The 21,910-nt window shown below is 49.3% G+C and overlaps 2 protein-coding genes across 4 annotated transcripts in view; one reads left to right on the top strand and one right to left on the bottom strand.

The window, feature by feature from the left end:
- The window catches only part of Adipor2 (adiponectin receptor 2), a 49,501-nt gene extending 46,183 nt beyond the window's left edge, over window positions 1-3,318 (top strand). For 2 of the 3 annotated variants that reach the window (XM_008839752.3, XM_017799811.2), the window contains one exon: window positions 524-3,318. In XM_008839752.3, coding sequence (XP_008837974.1) covers window positions 524-652 — 129 coding nt within the window. In that variant the 3' untranslated portion in view covers window positions 653-3,318. The remainder of the gene's footprint in view (window positions 1-523) is intronic. The other variant, XR_003850564.1, reaches the window with a different exon arrangement.
- Window positions 3,319-6,696: 3,378 nt separating this feature from the next.
- On the bottom strand, window positions 6,697-19,747 carry LOC115071475 (voltage-dependent calcium channel subunit alpha-2/delta-4-like). The gene is made up of 11 exons (XM_029566795.1): window positions 19,700-19,747; window positions 18,244-18,288; window positions 17,978-18,040; window positions 14,229-14,299; window positions 13,654-13,729; window positions 13,164-13,216; window positions 12,620-12,672; window positions 10,555-10,672; window positions 9,523-9,635; window positions 9,166-9,248; window positions 6,697-7,423 (listed from the first exon to the last, which is right to left on the bottom strand). The coding sequence occupies exons 1-11, from the start codon at window positions 19,745-19,747 to the stop codon at window positions 7,319-7,321; spliced, it is 828 nt and encodes a 275-aa protein (XP_029422655.1). The 3' UTR covers window positions 6,697-7,318.
- Window positions 19,748-21,910: the final 2,163 nt, after the last annotated feature.

A 21,910-nucleotide genomic window follows, 5' to 3' on the forward strand; every position in this document is an offset into this window, starting at 1 on the left:
CTTGGCACTTATGTGGCAAACATTTTACCGATTGTGCCATCGCTCCAGTCCCTACTTTAAACAAATTTAAAAGTACTGTTAAATAAAGACATTTTCATATATAAATTATATGTTGAACATATTTGGAGAGCAGGATTTAAGTGGCCATAGCTCTACTGTTCTTATCCATCAGTAAACCATATCCTGCTGCTAGTTGTCAAGGGGGCCTTGGGAACTTTGTGATCTGTGTTGTCTAACTGCAAGGGTCTGTATGGCATTTGCCCCTATGTTCGCTGTGTTCATCGTGCAGCTTTGTCTGTAGCTTAGTGTCAGTATGTGTGTTTCTTTAGGGCACAGCTGGCTTTGACTCAGCAGACTATAAGGTGCCTAGTGGATGTTCTTGTACCTGTGGGTACCTTGAATTGAGTTCTGTCACATGTATCCTGCTTCCTGTCAGTGCACGCTGGGAAGCAGTAGCCCTAGGTGTCTTTAGCAGAAATAGTAATAATGATGGGTTTCTCCCCCGCCTCTTTTCTCCCTCCAGTTTCACTCTCATCAGCTGTTCCACATCTTTGTGGTTGCTGGTGCCTTCGTTCACTTCCATGGCGTCTCAAACCTGCAGGAATTCCGTTTCATGATTGGTGGGGGCTGCACTGAAGAGGATGCACTGTGATACTTACCAGTAGCCAGGGACTGAGACCCTGAACCCAGACCTGCAGCTCCCGCAGGCCTCTTACTGGCTGTCGGTGCCAGTGCCAGAGAAGCCCCAAAACTTGGACAGCTTCATGGGCCTTGTGATGGCCCAGGGGCTCCATGGGGTACAAGACTAAGAAGAGAAAAACAAAAATAAATTATACCTCAAAGGATGAAGTGCATCAATTTGGAGAAAAGGAGAAATAGCCCATATGCTGACTTCTCTTGGGGTCTACCGATGGAGAGCTTTCAAGATCTTGGCAAACTGACTTCTGATCTGTATCCTATTTATTTGTAGAAGATGGGGAAGCAGTTTTATCTGGTGGTCCTTTCTTCTCCCTTTCTCTTTCCTTAAAACAGTAATACATGTGAGTACCACGCGCCAGTTGTTTGCGCCACTGGAGCTCCTTAAAACAATAATCAAAACCAATTTAGGTGAACATTTATATCCCATAAAAGGGTGGGAGTACGATTTTAGGCGCTCCTTTGGGAGAACAAAGAAATTAATGTAAATAAGATTTCTAATTTACTGTTTAAATAAGAATTTATATAAACATTTAAAACATAGGGGCGGGGGAGGGAGGGAGAATTTTTGTAAAGAATGAAACATGCAAGTACCACACACTGTTTCAATCTTGCACAAAGTGACCGAAGAAGGATGAAGTGGTAGCTCCAGAATGCAGGATGTCTTGGTGCACCAAGGTGCCTTCCACAGGCTGACATACTTGGATCCTGGTGGGGCAGAGGTTCCTGCCCGAGCCCACAGATTTCCTGACCACTCTAAGACAGAGAGCCTTAGGGGTTCTGAGGGAGAGGGAGAAGTGGAGGGAGCAGGTGTGAGCTTTCTCAGAGGAAGCAGAGCATAAATGACCAACAGGATGTTAGGTAAAGGTTCTAGTTCAGGTGTCATTTGAGACTGTCATGTGGCCAGGGATCCTTTAGTCCTGCCATGGATGCTGATAAAGAGGGGATGAAGATGGAGGAGGACCTCTGGGGGCATTAGTGTAGGAGCTTGTCTTGTTTTTTCCTGGCATCCCGTTTAGGTGATAGTTTCTTACCTGAGTAGAGGTGCGGCAGTTTTCGAGGTCCTTGCTATGAAGCTCTGGGCCATTTGGCAAACTTTTCTCTATTAAGTATCACTGCCCTGACTACCCTTCTTCACCCTGGAAATTAAAAACTGCCTTCTTTGGCATCATAGCTCTTGGCATGGAGCCAGCCAAGATTCTGATGTGCATAGGTCCCACTTGAGGTGTCCCATAGGCAGGTTGGGAAAGCCATGGACTAGGAATTTGAACTAGGAATGGGTTTTTCCTTTTGTGTTGTCTTGGCAAGCTTAGAGTGACAGACTTTTCAGCTCTCCTTGAATAAGAAAGCCAACAGTACCCACCATGAACAGTCAGCACTCACCAAATCCTACTTTGCAAGGGTAATGTTAAAAAGAGAACAGTATATTATTGTCGGGGAGTCTGGTAACATAAGCCCACAATCTGAATTGCTGCTACAAGTTACAAATAATTTCTCTTGTCCTCTGGCCACCTTGTTATGGTTTTGAGAGTGGGGGGTGGGAAGAAGTGGGACCTGCCTCCTAGAATTCTGATTTGGGCCCCTGAACGAGAAGCTAAGCACTTGAGTGAGTCTTGGGTTGCTGCTCTCCAAGACTTGAGGCTGTGGCATTCCATCCTGGAGATTGTAGCTATTGGAATGAAACACCCCAGGCCCCAGACATCCTCAGAAGGGATGCTTGGGATTATGAGAAGGCTGTCCTGTTTATTCAGTAGTGTTTTCATGGCTATTGTTCTGCTTTTCCCTTCAAATCTTCAGTTACAGCTGGAGATCCAGGAAAAAAAGACTCCATTGTAAAACTTGGGAAGAACTTAGGAGTATTTGGGTTCTGGATAAGGTCACTGACCTAGGTAAACCAAAAGAAGATTCAGTGTGTGAATGGTGCTGTGCTGGACAGAATTAAGAACAGTGTTAATCCCTTGAGAAAACAGTTTGGCTGGACAGTGTCCATCTGGAAGGAAGCTCACCTAGGTTTGTGGGAACAAGAGCATGTATCAGAAGCCAGACTTGCTTTCTGGTCATGTACTTTGGAATATAGGGTATGAGATCCACCCTGTGACAACACCTGCAGAAGCAGAGGTCTTTGGGTCCAAAGCAGGAAGAATCTGGTTCAACATAGCACAAACTCTTAGGATAAGAGAACCAACACCACCAGTGTGTAGTCCAGTAACCTCCCTTTCTGGGGGTGCGTGTGGGCACCTGTGTGCCCGAGTGTGTCTGCGCAGCTCACTACCAACAGCCTCCTTGTGCACTTGACCTTGTGGTGCCTCGGGGAACTCACCAGGTTGGCGCCTGAATGCCTTACTCTGAGCAGTCTGAGGCTTGCTTGCTCTGCATACATGTTTAACTTTCTTTTTGACCCTAGGCTGATTAGGACCTGTATACCTTCATTCTTAATAGTGGCCTTTTTCAGTATTTCCCCTCTCCCCTTTATAAGTTGCTGAAGTCACAAAGCACACTTTTGGGGATCATAGAAGGTTGGGGTTCCAGAAGGCATCTGTGTAATGGTTCCATTCACTATGGGGTTTCCCTATTTGCTGTCTTCTCAGTTTCTCTAATAAAAAGAGCCAAATGGAAGATGGACATTGTTGTGTGCTTATTGGCAGTGTTTTTTTTTTTTTTTTTTTTTAAAAGCTTGCCTCTCTTTAGCTTTTGGAGTATCTCTGACACCTTGTTCTAGTTTGTTTCTCCATTACTGTGACAAAATTCTCTGACCAGTACCAACTTGGGGAGGAAAGGATTTATTTGACTTACATCTCCCGGGTCACACAGTTCATCAGGGAGCCCAAGGTAGGAACTCAGGGCAGGAACCTGGAGGAGGAGCTGGAGCACAGGCCATGGAGGAATGCTGCTTACTGGCTTGCTCCCCTGGCCCCCACTCAGCCTATTATGCCACACAGGCCCACCTGCCCAGGGATGGCACCACCCACAGTGCCCCACAGACATGGCCACAGGCCAGTAACTGTGGAGGCAATTCCCAGTTGAGGCTTCCTCAACCCAGGTGTGTCAAGTTGACACTAATGCTATCTACATGCCCTAATTTAGACACTGAAGTTTAAGGAATTTTCAGAAATTTCCAATTGTAAATGCAAAGATCAATGTACTTGTGTTGGTTGGGCTTCGCTCAGTTTTTAGATTTTTGTGGTCACTTGAGCCAGGTGCAGAGAAATCTCATTCTCCACTCCCTGTCTTTTTTGAGGCAAAATCTATTTCTGTGACCCAGGCTGGCCTGAAACTTGTGATCCTCCTGCCTCAGCCTTCTGAGGGCTGAAATTACAGGTGTGGACCACATGTTCTCATTTTCAAGGAAAGCTTCCAGACTACCCTGTGTTTTTGTTTTGTCTTTTTTGGGGGGGCGGTCTTTTTGAGACAGTCTCCCTGTAGCCCTAGCTGGCCTGGAACTCACAGAGATCCACCCGCCTCTACCTCCTGAGTGCTGGGATCAAAGTTGTGTACCACCACACCTAGCTGTTTTGAGTCAGAATTTCCCTATGCAGCTTTGGCTAGCCTTGAACTCACTAGGTACATAGACCAGGCTGCTGGCCTGGGAGGCCTGCTTGCCTCTGCCTCCCAGTGCTGGGCACAAAGGGGTTGCCCACTGGCTTGTCGATGTTTTCTGTTTTCTCACAGCTGTCCTAGTACTTCCTTAGAGACACCTCTGGGCAGTGTTGCTCCAAGATTACCCAGGAACAGCGTTCCAGTGTTTTCTTGAATGTGTTTTTCATTGTATTTTCTTTTCTCACCCAGCACAAGCCCTCTGATCACCCTTCTCCCACCTGTCCTTCCAATCTATGTCAGAAGAAAGTCTGGCTCACTCCCTAGCTGCTGCCTGCAGTGGCACTGGTCGGGGACTGTGGAACCGTAGTGCTTGTAGCCTCATATCTTGGCCATCCTGTCTCCTTTTGCCATGTAGTCTAGGGGTGGAGAGGCAGATTTACATCCCAGTTCCATCATTTATTTGACATGGGACACAGGCAGGAAGTCACTTCCTTTCCTGGCCCCCATGTTCTTAACCTGTCAAAAATAAAAGGGCTAAAAGTATATTTTACATGCTTCATGAAGAGTACGTCCTAAATTTCCCATAGAGCTCGGCTTGGTTTCCGTCAAGCCTTTGCTCTCCCTCCTTTTCTTGACATTTGAACCCTTCCTATCTGCACACTTGCTTTTCTGATCTTAAGGCATGACTGCTCTCTTGCCCTCTTGAACCAACACTTCATTTAGCATCATGAAATGGGGTTTGAAGTCTTTTATTTAAGGTGCTTCTATTAAAACATGCAAACTCAGCAGTGATTTGGTAATTAATGGTGGTTCTGACAGCATCCTTGAGGTGTTGTCATCAAAGGTGCACACAGACCAGGAGAGACATGTCAGTGCTCTTTCCCCATCTATCAGATGACTTGACTTAACTGGCAGTTTGCTCCTCTGAAATCAGGGTGACAGCTCTTCAGCACAGGTGAGGCTGCCTCTTTGACTGTTGAAAGCAGGAGTTATGACCTCCAAAGGCAAACCTTAGGAGAACCTCTTCTCCAAGGTAGAGAATATGGCATTTGCTTTTCCTTCCACTGGTTCTAGAAGTGGTTTCTAGATCTCACAGTTCCCCTCAGCAGTGTGGGGGCATGAAACTCTGAGGAAGAAGACATGTGATTTGTGGCCACGAGCTGTCTGGCATCCTACGCTTAGTATTTATATCCTATGGCCAAAATAATTGAAAAACTTGCCCCAAAATGCTCTGCCTGGTTGGGTGAGGAAGATGAGCCCTCCAAAAGTACACTGTGCTTGTAGTTAGACCGAATGCTGCTAGATGACAGTTAGAACACTAATGACAGAGCAAGAAAGGTGGGTGGCAGGACTCAGGAGAGGCTCCCTCTGCCACACCTGCCACAACTGTGTTGTGTCTTGGTATCATGAAGGAGGAAGTTCTGAGCTGGGGCAGCTTGGTACTACCCAGGCCAGGCAGTACCTCTGACCTTCCCTGTTATCCTGGCTTTCAAGCTATAAGAGAAGTGGTTAGTCCATATTTAGTGCTTACTGTGTGCTAGACAGCATTAGGTCCATGTATATTACATGTGGCCTGAACAAAACTAATTCAGAGCCACTTTTCCCACTCCAGGCTTTCATTTCCTCACTTAGAAGACAGGCAAATCGTGGGGCTTGGGAGAGGCTCAGTCAGTGAAGTTCTTGCAAGGCAAGCATGAGGACCTGAGTTAGCACCCACATAAAAATGGGGGACACAGCAGGGTGTGTCTGCAACCCTGGCGCTGGGAATATAGCAATACAAGGATCCTTGGGGGCTTGCTGGCCAGTTAGTCTGGCCAAATAAGCCAGCTTCAGATTTAGTAAGAGACCCTGCCTTAGAAACTAAGGTGGGGAGTTAATGAGGAAGACACCCAGTGTTGACATCTGGCCTCCACACCATGCACAAACAGGTACACATGAACACGAACACATATCACAGATGCCAAAAGCAAAGGGTAAATCATAGTACCTATTTCAGAGGGTTGTGGTAAGGATTGAATATGGGTTATTTCAAACCTCAAGAGCTTTACTTCAGGGAGGATTCTTTTGTAGATACAGACCACAAAAAGCCCATCATGGGTTCTAGACTTTACCTGGCACCCTGCACTTAGCAAGGTTCTATTCTCACCATGTCCTCTGGACCATGCGATTGCCAGTGGAGCAACTGCAGAGCTTAGCCCCCTCCCTCCCTCACCTTCATCTTTTCTTTCTCTTTGAGACAGAATTTCATCAGAAGTAAAGTTTAAGTTAGGGTTTTGTTAAAAAAGAAATTTGGAAATTCTTTTAAAATATTTTTTTATTTTATGTGTATGAGTGTATCACCTGCGTGGATGTAAGTGCACCTACGATGTGCAGTGCCTGCAGAGGTCAAAAGAGGGTGTGGGATCTCCTGGAACTGGAGTTACAGACAGTTGTTAGCCACCATGTGGGTGCTGGAAATTGAACCCAGGTCCTCTGCAAGAGCAGCCAGTGCTCTTAACCACTGAGCCATCTCTGAAGTTTGGAAGTTCTTTAGTAGCCTAATTGATAGTTCCCCAAAGGATTAATGCCTATTCTTTGTTTTCCTGTCTCTCCTCTCTCCCTGTCGCTGTCCCTCTGTCCTCCCTTGCCCTCTCTGTAGTGCATGGAGGTGCCTTCCTAAGGACCTTTGTATTTGTGGCTCTTGCCCAGCTTCCTCTGCATGGCCTTATTCTGTACCATCCCAGTCCTCAGAAGTCTCCAGATATGCAGCAGATCAGTCAGAGAAACAGCTGACCCCAAACTGGTGGATTCTGATCTGGTGAATGGGTGCATCTAAACATTTTTGTCCTACTCCACTTGTGCTCTTGCTGGATTCTTGAAAAGGATAGAGAAGTAGAAGACTTGGGGTGGATGGTACCAGGCACCTTGGGGAGCCTTGAGGTAGCAGTGCTTGGGACATTGTTGGTTTCTTGATCCTTCCAGCAATCTCCAAGAGGCAGGGATTGGTAGTCTGAGAAAAGCCTAGAAGTTACCCTACTGCTGTGAGCTGGTGACTTTAGAATGTCTCTGTAAGGATCCCCTTCTGTGACGGTCAGACAGGATGGGGTCACCACAGAAGCTGGGTTGGAGGCAGCCAGGCCACCAGCGGCAGCAGGAGCAGGGGGAGCCAGGCTGCAGTGTCTGAAGTACCACCACAGTCTTGGGCATTCTCCTGTGAAGCCAGAGAGAGGTGGAGGGTGGCATTAGGACTGGGGTCACCCTCCCAGCCCAACGGCCAGCATGGACAGGGTGGCCGGACGACTGACAAAGCCAAGAGCTTGGGGAGACAGGGACATTCCAGAAAGGGGAGGAAACCATCTACCTTAGAGCTTTTATGGGACAGTAGAGACTGCTTAGTGTGGCTGTGGGACCTTCCTCTCACGTGGTAGGGGGCAGCCCTCACCTCCAGACCATTTATAGGGGAGATTTTCTATGGCAGCCACATCCAGCAGAGTCTGCAGTAGGTAGGGTGCTCAGGTGCTTAATACACACCAGTCACTATGACACTAGCCACATAATGATCAGTAGAGTAAGGTATCAAGAATGAGGGCAGTATGGGGAATTTAATTCACCTGGGCCCCAAACCCTAGGAAATACAGCTCTTGGATCTTGGTTGGTTTCTTTTCCTCGATATGTTTGTGGGGGGAATTCCAACACCAACTGGGTACCTACAGTCCAGTTCTGACACTTGTTGCCTGGAGATCTATAGGCTGAAGGGCTTAGTCTTTCAGACTGTTCTGTACCCAGATTACTAGTCCTGGACCTCCCTTAAGGGACAGACTGGCCATACATCAAGGGTCCTGTGACCCCTTTCTTAGACTTCAGGGAACTTGGGGAGGTTCACTTATACCAAGAGCTGCCCAGTGGAAGAGGTGATTGCTCAGAGCCACCATCTCTGCAGATATGCCACCCTCTCAGACAGATGACTTACCAACCCTAAAGTGCCTGAATCCGGCTTAGGGTTTTTGTTTTTTTAAATCACATTTATCTTGTGTGTGCACGCATGTGTACATGGGTGGGAGTATGTGCCACAGCCTATGTGCTGGGGTCTGAGGACAATTTTCTGGAGTCAGTTCTCTACTTGTACCGTGTGGTCAGGCTTGGTGGTAAGTGCCTTTACCTGTTGGGCCATCTCTCCAGCTGAGCTTAGGGGTTTTATGGATGTTACGTGAGTATGATGGATGAAATCAGTCACTAGCCAAAGTGATAAACTCCATCTCCAGCTACTCCCTGCCTCAGAAGGGACTTGGGGCAGAAAGTCACTAGAAAGGCCTCCTCAGGCTGGGACTTAGGGCAGAAAGTCCAAGCCTGGGGAGGCCTTTCTAGTGACAGCCCCCATCCTGAAGCCACCTAGCTCTGCTCCTCAGTAATTAACGTACTAACCCTTATCATTCCAAGGAGCTTTGAAGAACTTGGGTCAGGAACCAGGGACTAAGATCAAATACAACAAAAGATTCTCCCATCACCCATATTACATAGGATCTGACACTACCAGGAGCCAGGACAAACACCAATACATTTTTCTTCCTTCCCTTCCCTCTTCTGCCCTCCCTCCCCTTCCTGCCCTTCTTCCTTCCTCTCTGTCTCCCTCCCTTTGTTCCAGTCCCTCTTTTCCTTCCCTCCCATTTTTCTTTTCTTCCTTAAGATAGGGTCTCATTGTGTAGCCCAGGCTGACCTGGAACTCTCCTTCACTTGCCTGTCTGCTGAGCACTGAGATTACAGACCTGGCAAAATCTAGTATCTTCCATCACCATATCAATACCACATGAATGTGAATGCAAGTGTTTGCCAGTAACATGAGCATGTACAGTTGTGTCATCAGTGTCCAAAAATACCCATGTTGCAAAAGGACACACACATGACAGGGAGAACTGGGGGATGAAGACCAAGCCCATCAGTTCATACAGCCCGCACCTCTGGATGGAAGGCGTGGCAGGAGTTGGGTCGCCGCCTGGGCTTCTGGGAGCGCATCCTGTCACATTTGACAGAGGCATTATGTGCAGAACTCACTGTCAAGGTCACAACTCTTCATGTTTCTGGAGATCCTACAGAGATCAAGATCTAGAAGAACTGGCCCCTGGTAAGACCAGTTGCCTTGCAAACAGTTACAGGGTCAGGGGGCAGCACCCGAGCCCCAGAAGGGGCTGGGGAATAAACCATGGTGCTCTAAGGAAGGATGGAGGGTAAGAAAGGATGGACTCTGCACCCAAATCAGAATCCCTCCATGATATCTGCAGTCAGCCCCTTACCCCTGGAAGATGAAAAGGATATATTTGACCTCTGTAGCCTCCTGAAGGACAGGAGAGAACATGCTGCAGTCACAGGTGTGGTCTGTCACTAGGAAGAGCAGGTTGCTGCTGGGAATCTGTTGCATCACAAATGCCCTGCAGGAGAGAGAGAGAGAGAGAGAGAGAGAGGAGGGAGCAAACAGAGAGAGAGACAGAGAAAGAGAGAGACAGACAGAGACAGAGAAAACAGCACTTGACGGGAGGAGAGAGAGAGAGAGAGAGGCGAGAGGGAGGAAACAGAGAGAGAGAGACGGACAGAGATAGAGACAGAGACAGAAAACGGGAGGGAGGGAGAGAGAGAGAGAGAGAGAGGAATCTGCAGCTGGCATGCTGTCCCAGGAGAGGGGGCTCTAGGGGGGAACTTCCGGATGCTTGTGTGGCATAGGGGACAGAAAGCAGGCAAGGGCAGATTAGCCCAGTACTGTTGACGTCTTTACACAAGCCTTCACAATGGCATTCTTCCTTCCCCAGTAGACCAAAGAGGATGAAAAATGTAAATATGTAAAGGGACATTTGGCACAAAGATTGTTCCCAGCAAACAGTTATTACCTTTGCTTTTGGAAAGGAATTTGCAGTTTCAGACTTGGCCACAAGGTGGCATGGGGCTCCTACACACAGCTTTCTGTGTTGGTGGTGGGGACGTAGGAAAAAGCCTTTATATACTAGGCCTGGTGTTGCACAGCAGTGACAAGTGTCACCAAGCATTTCCTGTGGGATGAGCAATGTTACACAGCACAGATGTACATCACACATATAAACACATATGTGGGGGTTGGAGAGATGGCCTAGCAATTAAGAGCACTGTCTGCTCTTGCAGAGGACCTGGGTTCGGTTCCCATGTTTCCTAATGCAGCCCATGCCAAGCCCCTTTTTTGGCCTACACTTAAGAAAGTAGGGAGACAAGGAGGGGTAACCTTTTCCTAAAGGTATCACCCTACCCTCCTTTCCTATGGAGACCTCCCTGTGGGTGCCAGGGGCTAGAAACTGCACTCCTTGGCTAACCCCGGGGACTTACTTCTGGCAGGCTCCACACTTGATGATCCCATTGGTTTCCTGGATGGCTGTCTGGTGCACAAATACTGGGTACTCAGTGTCACAAGGGTGTAGCAGGTCCTGCTTCTTGTGCTTGTGGGCTGTGGTTGACAGAGGTATGTGTGTGAGGAAGGGTACTATAGCATCCCAAGGGCCTTAGGAAGTATCCTCAAGGGCGAGACTCATTAGCTTGCTACAAGGGCAGGGGATACAATGATTAGGACTCAGCAAAAGGCAGAGTACGGAGGCCTTACTCCTGAGCAGCTGTCTGCTCCTGCCAGGGTCCCAGAGATCTAAGAACAGACCTAGCCTCTTGGGCCTGTGGGCACTATTCAGTGCTGTTTCAAAGCAGCCCAGTGCTACTGTTTCTCAGCCCAGCAGCAAAACAGCCAGGGCAGGCAGCAACACCCCCTTTTAAACACCTGGAAATGAAAGTGCAGGTACAGTGTTGCTTTGGCAAGGCCACACAAGGAGGGAGTGGGAGAGCCAAAGGTCTCCTCAATTCCTGGACCTAGAAACTTTCTTTGCAGACCTCGAAGTCAAGAGGAGGGGCCAGTATGCAGGCTAAACAATCCTCATGATGGGAAAAGCACCTACAGCTCAGCTGCCTTCCATTCCTGTTTGTGCTGTCTTACTTGGGTCTACTGGGTGGCCCTTGCACCAGGCCTCAGGATCAGAAGCCTCAGGATTGCCTCCTCTCCTCTCAGAGAGCAGATTCCGGGGCTGGGCTAGCTCTCTGTCACCTGAGCCACTGTGGTAGGAGAGGTCATCCTAGTGATAACACCTGTCATAGCCACCGGTGATAGGACCAGGTAGCTTCTCTTAAGGTCACATAGCCAGTCTCCAGGCTGCCCTGAACAAGTGGAGCTTTGAACAGGCAGGTGGAAGGAACATCCTCTAGGCCAGTGATGAGTGAGCAGACTAGAATACATGACTTGTCATTGCCCCGAACGGGTCCTATGACAACTGCTGTGGGTGACTTCCCACCACAGTCTAGAATGGTGGAGGAGGCTGAGGGGGTGGTCAGGGCATTGTTTATATAAGGAAGCCAAAAGAAAGCAATGGGAGGGAGTGAGGAGCCTCTTGGCCACTGGAAGCCCAAAGGGAAAGTTCTGTTGTCGTGGACAAGTTGAGCAGGATGGCCTAAAGCCAGCCCCCACATGGCCATCCCTGGAAGCTCCACATCCCCAGGACCAGGGGTGCATCTGTATCTCTTGGCTTATAAGGATCAGGTATCGTCCCTTTCCCATATTGGGGTCAAGTATCACAGGCAACTGAGACAAAGCCTTTTCAACTTTGCTTTGTGTCAGGGCCTTCTCACCATGTCACCACCTTTGGGTGACTCTGTCCTCAGGCACAAGACCATGGGAGGAATGTCATCCTGGAGGACACTCCCTCATACCTGGAGCCCTGATGAGGCTGGCAGATACCTGGGGGAGGTACCATTTTTCTTCTCTTGGGTGACCTGGTGACTATTTATCTCTACGATGCACCACACCTCCCTTTCATTCTGGGAACTTCTCATCAGAGAAGATAGCAGTGTTTCTGGTGTTCCCCACAGCAGGACTGTGCTTGTGGGATGACTTCTGAGTTTCCTCCTCTCTTCCCCCAAGTAAGGAGTGTCTTAGAATGAAGAGAACTCAACCCTGCTTGTGCTTTAAGGATAGACTTGAAGGCAACCCTTTGTAAAATCCCAGTGTACCGGGGCCAGCTAGGATCTCTAAGCTGGGAACTACTTACAGTGATGGAAGACTGTCTTGGCTGCCCAGGGCATGAGCCCAACACAGGGTGGACATGGCACGGGAAGGGCATAGCGTCACACGAGGGCAGGATGTCATAGGGCAGTGATGATGTCACATGGAGCGAAGGTGTCCAGAAGTGATGTGATGTCACATACAGAGGTAAGGGAGCCCGGAGTGAGGGGAAGGTGATGAGATGAGATTATGAACAGCAAAGGCCTCAGCACCCATCCCACTGTCACTCACCCCAGGCAAAAGCTTTCCAATGAGCTGACCACAATGCTGTCCACACTGCCCCCTAGCACTCACCCTCAGACACTTTGTCATGCCAAGAACCCCAGGCACTCCACTCCAGCAGGAACCTGCAAGATGCAGAACCTAGTCTTGGGAGCGGATATGTGCACCACACCTGGGTCTCTGAAGGGACCCAGAGCTCCCAGTGGCTGCCATTCCATCCAACCCTCTCTCCTGGACTCTCTCTTCCTGCAGGAGGCCATGAGACAGTGTGTGTAGGGAGGAGGAACATAACTCTCTCCTCCCTGGGGCTAGGGAGCAAGGCTGTGGAGGCCTCAGGCAGCCTCTCTTAATGGTGTCTTCATGATTCACTCTCCACCTTCAGGGAGTCCTCTCCTGTCTTCTACCCCTAACCATGATCCAGTCCTCAACCATAGGGAGTACTCTTTACCTGGGGCACCCCTTCCCCTCTTTATCCAAGCTTCACTTACAGCAAGCCTTCTTTTTGAACTCCGCTTCATGATCCAGTTCCCAGGTGCAGGGATCCCTCCCCTCCTCAGACCACCACCCACGATCCATTCCCACCCCCAGGGAGCTGTCCCATCTAACCCCCACTCACAGCAGGAGCTCATGTAGTAGCCATCTAGCCACCATGGAGAAGGCAGAGAGAGGCTGGAGGAGAGCAGAGCTACTTCAGGCCAGCACCAGGGGCCCCCTCAGCAGCCACCCTCCAGACTGGACCTGCCTGTCCCTGCAGAAGGAGCCCCAGAACAGAGGTATCTCAATGGCCTTCTGTAGGTTAGATACCCCACACGCAAGGTTTGACAAGCCCTTCCAGGAGTCTGATCATTTCTCTGGTGGGCCAGTGCTGAGGACCCCCAAGGATCTCTTGGCAGGCTGGGAGGTGAGGGCAGAACTGTGTGTTCCTACTGCCTGAGGCCCCATCGTCTTACCAGCCCCACACCTCCTGGACAAGACCCACAGACTTAGGGGAAGGGGAGCATTGGGCACAGAGGTAAGAGTGGTCTGAGCCAGGCCTGAGGCTGGATGAGAATGGGACCAGGTGACTCCCTGGAGGACAGAGCAGGAAGGCCTCGAGTGACACTCACACTGATCAGGGCCTGGGCTGCACTGTGGTGATGATCTGGCAGTTTGCACATGGCCTGGTAGTCATACATGGTCACTCTGAAATGCACAAGCAAGGTGTGGGGAAGCCAAGACCACTTCCTGCTCTGACTTGGGGCAGGGGGATGGCAACGGGACTTGTGCTGGCTGGGACCCATGAGGGATCCAGAGCCAGAAACCGACTCAGGCTAAAATGGCACTCCTACACTGGGGATGGCTTTAAGAAAATGAACCAAAGCCAGGTGTGGTGGTGCCTGCCTTTAATCACAGCACTCGGGAGGCAGAGGCAGGTGGATCTCTGTGAGTTCAAGGCCAGCCTGGTCTACATAGTGAGTTCCAGGCCAGCTGGAGCTACAGGGAGACCCTGTCTAAACAGCACTCCTACAGTTTGGGCCCTGTATCTCTCCTCTGGGTGTTCAGTATAGGTCTGGGGATATCCATACAGCTTCAGCTTGTATTCCGTCTGACTCCAGAAAGGCTTCTCGGGGGCTCTCTGGGGGCTTCTGAGGTCAGACTCTGAGAGCTGCCTGTAAACTGGGGTGAGGTGAGTCCCACTTACCGGCTGAACACCCCCGTGCTGAGAAGCTGCATCATGACAGCACCATCCACTTCCCCCAGAAATCTTCCCATCTGTGAGAGGGAGAGAGCCAGAGCTGCCCCAGGCTTTCCCTGATGTCTTTTCATGGAATTGTCTCCTCTCACCTGCAGCCTGCTCCTTCCCCAAATGGCCCATTGCATCGCTTTCTAAACCTGCATGCCGTCACCTGTAGTTGGCTAGGAAGGCAGCGTAGGGGGTGCTGAAAAGTGGTACAGAATTCCTCAGTACAATCCACATGAGCCAAGGCTTTTGCAAGAGGGAGCAGTGCTTGTGGGCATGGTTTGTTGAATGTGCTTGTGCAGGGGTGTGGGGGGTGGATAGTGTGGAGGGGGGTCAAAAGCATTTCTCCAGGCAGGTTCTGCCTGGAAGTATCAGTGCAGTGGGCCTCTCCTACATTGGCCTCTTCATCCAGCGCAGGAGGGTGGGAGTCCTGCCATCCGCCCTCCATGTCCCCTCCCTCCCCTCTGCATTCTGTGTACCTATCCTTCACTTCTGTGGCTCCAGCCCTCTCTGGGCAGCCCTGCCTCTTCATGTATCCCTTTCTCTGCCCTCAGGCTTTTTACCAAAATAATCTCAAACTGTTTGAGTTTGGTTACATTCTTTGTTATTTCTCCCAAAAGTAAAACAGGACCCTCTACCCGTCCCTTTGTGATCTAACCAGTCAGTATCTGGAGGTAACTGTAACTGTGCCCAATAGGACCCTCCAAGCCACCTGGAGTTCTCTCTAACCCCTGCAGCTTGAATGGTCCCTCTCAGTTGGGTTGCTGTTTGCTAGTCCAGTGACTATATGCACTGTTCATCTATCACCAGGTAGCAAGATCCTGAAGAATTACCTCTATGCCCTAGCACCTAACTCTATTCCTAGGTCAGGAAATTGGGGTGTATAAACCAGGTAAGGTGGCCCAGATTCCTGTAAACCAGTCTCAGTCTCTCCCCTAAGTCTAGGTTTATTCACCACCATCAGCCCTGTTGTTTAAATGTCTACTTCTGAGGAGTGAGGGAGGTCTCTGACAGTTAGAGAGCATATCCTGGGCACTACAAAAAGGTATCTTCCTCTGCAAACAAAACTGTCTTTCCTAGAATATGCCACTCAGCAGGAAAGGCCCACTGTCCCTCTAGTAAGGCAGCTTGAATAACTGGTTAACAATGTGATCCATGAAAAGACTACATTTCCCAGAAATTCTTATATTGAAGGCTAGCCAATGAACTATGAGCAGAACCTAGGAACAAAAAGACTTCTGGGAAATTGCTTAAAGGGTGGAGGAGTATTAGAGGTGCCCCAACCCCAGTGTGGCCCTCTACTTTGGGAAGTAGGCTAGAAGGCAGGAGTTCCCCTAGCTGTGCTGTGTCTTGAGGGTGGGGACCCCTGGTCCTTCAGGAAGCCATGCTAAGCCTTGATCTACTCTTTTGTGAAAGCATCAACCTGTGATTTACTTAAGCCACTGTAACAGGCATATAGTTACTAAAGGATATAGTTATGTTTGGCTTTTACCTAATTGAATTAATGCTTTAGATCAAATTTCTGGACCTGTATAGTGAAGGTCCTCATGTGTATTTTGGGTCTCTCGTCATTTCAGGACCCAGCTTAATGTGTGGCTGCACCCTGCACCAGGAACACAGCTGTCATCCTCCAACTCCTCCTACCCCCACACTGCTACCAGGGATTATCCACACGTAGTGACAGTCTAATCTATAGGCCGAGGGAGTCCTGGCAGATCCAAAGGCCAGGGGATGCTTGTGTTTAGTCTGTGATGAGTTTGAGATGGAGGGGAGGTCCTGTGAGGTCTGCCCAGTGGATGGCTTGGGCAGGAAAGAACTCGGAACTGAGCAGATTCCTGCTGCTGGACAGTTGCCCCTGTACTGGGCTAACTTGCCTGTCTCATGGGTGTGGGTGTGTCAAGGTGCCGCAGCCCCAGAGCCTTTACATAAGTCCTTGAGCTAATCCAGGGGTTAGAACTCCTGGCTCTTGGCTTTCAGAGAACTGTGGGATTGGCACTAATTCCATGAGACCCAGTCAAGTGCAGCAAAGCTAGTGAACTCTCCTCCGAGTAGTGACAGAGCAACCTGGGCAGGGTATTGAAGGCTCAGAATGACCACCAGGCCCGGATGGGGACCTGTAGCCCACCCATCTAGACAAGGCTGATCTCCTGAGCTCACCAGCCAGTCCTACATGCTCAAGTCCACCAGATCCCACACCCTCCCTCATCACCAGGTTTTTTTCTAGAGCAGGGAGAGCTGTGTGTATATGGGGGGGGGGCATTGTTCTTGGAGCTCTGGCAGAGCTTCTGGAAGCTAATGTCATTTATACTTAATTTTAGAAAGGATTTGGAGCAGCTTCTAAGCCTATGTACAATATAAAAGGATAATATAACACTTTAAAAAATGGAGGCACATAATGTAAATAACCACTTAAAATAGAAAATAAAACTGTATTTTACGTAAAACATAAATCTTTAAACATTTTTACTTCTTTATTTTTATTTTTTGTGAATGGGTGTTTTGCCTGCATGTATGTAAGTACACCACATGTGTATAATGCCTTTGGAGGCCAGAAGAGGGCATCAGATTCCCTAGAACTGGAGTTACATGTGTGGTGCACTTACATACATGTAGGTAAAATATTTATACACATACCATAAAAATAAAATAAAACGTTTTAAAACCTGTCCCTAGGGAACCAGGTCCCATGTCCTTTGGTAATCCTTATTGTATAACTGCCATCTGTGCTCAGTCTCCTGATGCCCTGGCTCTGCTTTCTGCCATGTTCTGACAATTTCCATAGACCCTCAGGCCCACTTGGGTGAAGGTCACACCATGACTTTGGTGCAGGGTAGAGACTACCTTGGCCATGACTTTGGTCAGCACGAGCTTCCACCCTGCAACTCTGCCAACAACCAGGCACCTGGAGCCTCCTGCTTGACATAAACCCTGACATCAGGTGACTCAGCTGAGGCACAGATCTTGGAAGCTACTTGCTAAACTGAACACATACCTTCTGAGGAAGTCCCTCTGGGAGGCCGTGCAGCGCCTTGGGTTGTTTCAAGGAACTGGCTCAGGTAGATATATATTCAGGTTTGAACAAAGTTCTTTTTAAGCATAATTCCTGGCTAATTTTAGGGTCTGGTATGTGGCTTAGCGGATATAAAATTACCATCGTGTTTCCTCTTTTGTCTCTCTGTTACCCTACTGAGGCTCAGGCATGGAAGAGAGAGTAGAGTTTTTCCACAAGGAGGCCCAGAAACAAGAGGAATACGGGGTGGGAGACAGTCCCCTCCTGGATCCCATGATAGTAGAGTGAGGGTGGAAGGAGGGATAGAGGAGAGCAAGATGCAGGCAGCAGGGCGAGTTTGGGGCTCAAAGGCCCCTTATGGATGTTGGACCTGAGACATGGGTGCACTGTAGACAGGGCCTCTGAGCAGTGTTCTTACTGACCTCAATGTGGCACGTTCTCCCAACCACAGGGGAGTCAGCTTAGTTATGACTTAAGGGAGCAGTAGTTCCTTTACCACTGCGTTGGAACAGTGTTTCACCTTTGTAATCTTGCTCTGTTGACTTCTGTTGTAGAAACTCCTTTTCTTTAGGTCTTCTGCCTGAATTTGCTCCAAAGTGGGATTAAAGGGCCCAGCTTTTTGTCCCCTGGCTGATGTAACTGCTGGAGATCTTTCCTTCTTCCTGCCCCCTCTCTCCAGTTCTATTGCCCGATAACTTACCTCTTGGGACCTCTCTGAGATAAGAATGAAGCCATTATTGTCTATGACGAAGCAGTCCAGATTCTGGGGAAGAGGCCAGGATGGGAGGTCATAGCCAGGGCTGCTGCTGGCCCAACCCTCCTGCTTGCCCTGACAGTTGGGGAGGGCTAGGACCAGGACTCAGGGAAGGGAAGGAGGCATGTGAGGAAGAAGGAAGCAGTCCCTGAAGGAAAGTAGGCTACAGCCATACCTCCCACCTGTGCCCTCCTTGTGTGGGAAGTACTTACAGTGTCCTCACAGCTCTTTGGGCATGGACTCTCCACCGTATAGCACTGGAAGGAAGAGAGTAAACTATGAATGGTGTATGCCCATGTGTGTGCAAGTGCATACATGTATGTGTATGTGTGAGTGTGTGCATGCGCTTATAGTGTACTTGTGTATGTACTATGACTACTGTTTATGTGTGAGGAATGTATCTGTGGGTATACAGTGTGTATGAGCTATAAGTAGAAGGTTTATAGGTAGTGTATATGTGGAGCGTTTCAACATATATTATGTGGGGTATACATGGTGTATGAGGCATGTGTATATCTGCATATGTACAATGTGTGCTGCGTATGTTGTATGTTGGCACATGTGGACTGTGTCTTTAAAACAATATTTTTATTTTTGTGTGTATGAGTGTATTGACTGCATTTATATAAGTGCACCCATGTCATGCAAAGCCCACAGAGGCCAGAAGAGGGTGTTGGATCCCCTGGAACTGGAGTTACGGATGATTGTTAGCCACCATATAGATGCTGGGAATTGAACCCGGGTCCTCTGCAACAGCAATCAAGTACTCTTAATTGCTGAGCCATCTCTCCAGCCCCTGGATGGTGCCATATATATGGAGGGTCTGTCTGTGGCATGTGTGCATGTATGTGTGTCTGTATATACACAGTGTGCATGTATTTGTGGAGTGTTGATATTATGGGGGGAATCTGCCGGTGGTGGATGGGTGAAGGCACGCTGTGTGGCAGGTGTGTACGCACATATGGGGTGTGTCCCAGCAGGCAGGGTACTGAGCAGCAGGCCTGGCTGACAGCCAGCTGTGCAGAGAGGCCAGGCTCTTCTGAGGAGCCTGGATCAGGCAGCAAGGACCACCAACATGCTTTGGGGGAAGAGGGTCAGCAGCTTCGCCAGACACCTCCAGAGATGGAGTGAATGGCCTAGGGTCAGGAATCCCTTTCACTTCTGTGTCCCTTCCATCTCACTCTTTGACTCCCTGATGTGCTCAAGGAAGGGCCCAGCCATCTGCAGTGAATGAGTGGAGGAGGCTTTTCATTGTGGGGAGACTCTTACTAGAAGGATGTGCAGAGAACAGTGAAGGCCCCTGGGAAGGGGGCAGGGGAATGGATGGATGGGGCAAGGCTAAGTTCTTAGGAGCCTGGACAGCAGTCAGGGTCTGGGCTTAGGAAGAATCCCTGTGAGGTTTCACTGTCCCTGCAGCAGGCAAGGCTGGGGTGGCTTTGGGGCAATGACAATGGCCCTGTCTTACCTTTTGCCCTAGGTCTAATCAGAACAGAACACTGGGGTGGGAAGGGGGAGGAGACATAACATGCAGGGCACAGGGAACCTGAGAGGCTCAGAGTAGGTGGAAACAGAAGTCTCCTAAGGGGCTGAAGGACCAGGCTGTGGGGAGGTAGGCCCTCCTTGTATGGATGACTTATTGAGTCCTTTAACCTATCCCGAGGCTCCTACCTGCTGCATGGCTGCCCAGAACTGGTGCTGGAGGTAGTCCACTTGCATCTGGATGCCCACAGCTGCAGGGAGGGCAAAGCCAGGCAAATGTTTGGGGAGGGGTCAGTGAGACAAGAAAATAGAATCCCATCAAAGAGAGGAGGGTTGCTAGCAGGAACTGAGGAGAGAGGCATGGGCAGGCAGGCGCAATGGAGTCTGGGCTGGGTCAGTGGGCGTCCAGGGCCCTTGGGAGTGGGAGGCTGGCAAAAGGGAATCCAGGTCAGCTGACTTTCCCTATGGGAAAAGCAGTACCAAGAGATGCCAGAGAAACAAAGCTCTGAGGCCAGAGAAGCATGAGGAGGGAGTCCTTCTTAGGTCCTTGGGAGTTCAAGGCATACCCTTGACTCAAGTGGAAAAAGAGGCTGGAGAGTGTGCCATTTGTATAAGATCACAGGACCCAAAATGGCAAACTGAGTTGGGCAACTTGCAGGCTTCATGGATCTCAGTCTTGGTGTGGCAACCTCTGTATGCCTAGTTCCTGCACAGGGCCTTCTCCACACAGGAAGAAAGCCTGAGTTGCTGAAGGTCAAGCCAGACCACCCCCAAATTTGCAGGCCATTTCCTGGAGACCAGGAAGACCATCAGGCACAAATGCTTTCCTTTTGATGTCTCCTCTCACAAGGGCCACTTATCTCTTTGATTTCCAAAAAGGCCTGGAGAACCCAAGGGGGCAGTCACATACTAAGAGAAATCTGGGACAAAGAGCTCCAGGAGAACTTGGGGCCAAAGAAAGAAAAGGCAGGCTATGCTAAACAGAAAGAGACTCTCAAAAGTAGGCCAACTTCTTAGCGTCTGGAATAATATTAAAGACATGTTGGGTGAGTTAGGCACGAGGCTGTTTCATCCTCCACAGACTGGCACTAGCCTCATTCAGACTTCATGAACTGAGGAAACAAAATGACTCGGCTGACTTGCCAGCCAGGAAGTAACAAGCACAGCGCTGAGCTCTGCCCTCTGTACCTGGCAAGCAGAAATGGCCTACTGCATGTGGACAGGCTTCTCATATACACTGACCACAGGTTCCATTCAATTATTATGCCATCTGCCTAAGAAATTCATTTTTAAAAATTTATGTTTATTTTATGTATATGAGTGTTTTGCTTGCATGTGTGTAAGTGCACTCATATCCTGCAATGCCCACGGAAGCCAGATGAAGGTGTTGGATTCCCTGGAATTGGCGTTATAGATGGTTGTTAGCTGCCATGTAGGTGCTAGGAACTGAACCCAGGTCTTCTGGAAGAGCAGCCAGTGCTCTTAACCACTGAACCATTTCTCTCCAGCCCCAGCCTAAGAAATTCTAAAGAAACCCCATGCCATTCTGATTCCAAGTGCCTGGTGGCTCTTCCATGGTGCACTGGAATCCTAGTATGGCACAGGGGTTTTGAACTGCATCATTTCTTTCTTCAGTCTGGTATGACCCTGGAAAGACTTGATGGGGAAGGGAGTTAGGGAATAGGTATGCCAACAGAGTTCCAGGCAGTATAGTCGTAGCACTGACTTCTCCAGGGCCACAGTCTTTAGATCTGCTTTGCTCTGGCAGCAAATTGCAATTGCTCTTGACACTAAGCTGCATCCCCACCCTTTTCTGTGTTTTTTGTTTTGAGACAGGGTTTTGCTAAGTTTCCTGGGCTAGACTTGAACTTGTGATGCTTCTGCCTCAGCCTCTTGAATAGCTGTGATTCCAAGTCTGAACCACTGGGCCTGGTTGAGTCCAGCAGTGTTGAGGCTCAGGGCACAGAATGTGCTAGTCCAGTGTTCTAGACTGGAGTCTAGGGCTTTAGTTGGCTGCATCAGAGTCTTCTGGAAGGTAGCTGAAACTCAAGAATTTCTCATGCAGGAGAAAGACTGAACCTGGGAACCTACATTTCTTTTAAAAAATATTTATTTAATTTTATGTGTATGAGTGTTTTGTCTGCATGTATGTAAGTGCACCTGTGTGAGCAATGCCCACAAAGGTCAGAAGAGGGCATAAGATCCCCTGGAACTGGAATTACAGATGGTTGTTAGCCACCATGTGGGTGCTGGGAACTGAACTTGGGTCCTCTGCATGAGCAGCCAGTGCTCTTAACCACTGAGTCATCTCTCCAGCTCCCCATGGAACCGGAATTTCTGTAATAGGTGATGCTGTCGCTGCAGCTCCTGGGAGGCTCTGTCCCCAAACTTCCCTGTGTG

The sequence above is a fragment of the Nannospalax galili genome, unplaced genomic scaffold, assembly GCF_000622305.1.
Source record: "Nannospalax galili isolate Female #2095 unplaced genomic scaffold, S.galili_v1.0 scaffold199, whole genome shotgun sequence".
In the NCBI taxonomy this organism is placed as follows: Eukaryota; Metazoa; Chordata; class Mammalia; order Rodentia; family Spalacidae; genus Nannospalax; species Nannospalax galili.

Bases quoted from the DNA above. Each gene is read 5' to 3' on its own strand.
- LOC115071475 (XM_029566795.1), bottom strand. From the start codon at position 19,747: ATGCAAGTGGACTACCTCCAGCACCAGTTCTGGGCAGCCATGCAGCAG. The intron at 18,289-19,699 runs GTAGGAGCCTCG...TCTTCCTTCCAG, and splicing joins TCTGGGCAGCCATGCAGCAG to TGCTATACGGTGGAGAGTCC. The intron at 7,424-9,165 runs GTGCGGGCTGTA...CTGGCTTCACAG, and splicing joins GCCACGCCTTCCATCCAGAG to GAGAATGCCCAAGACTGTGG.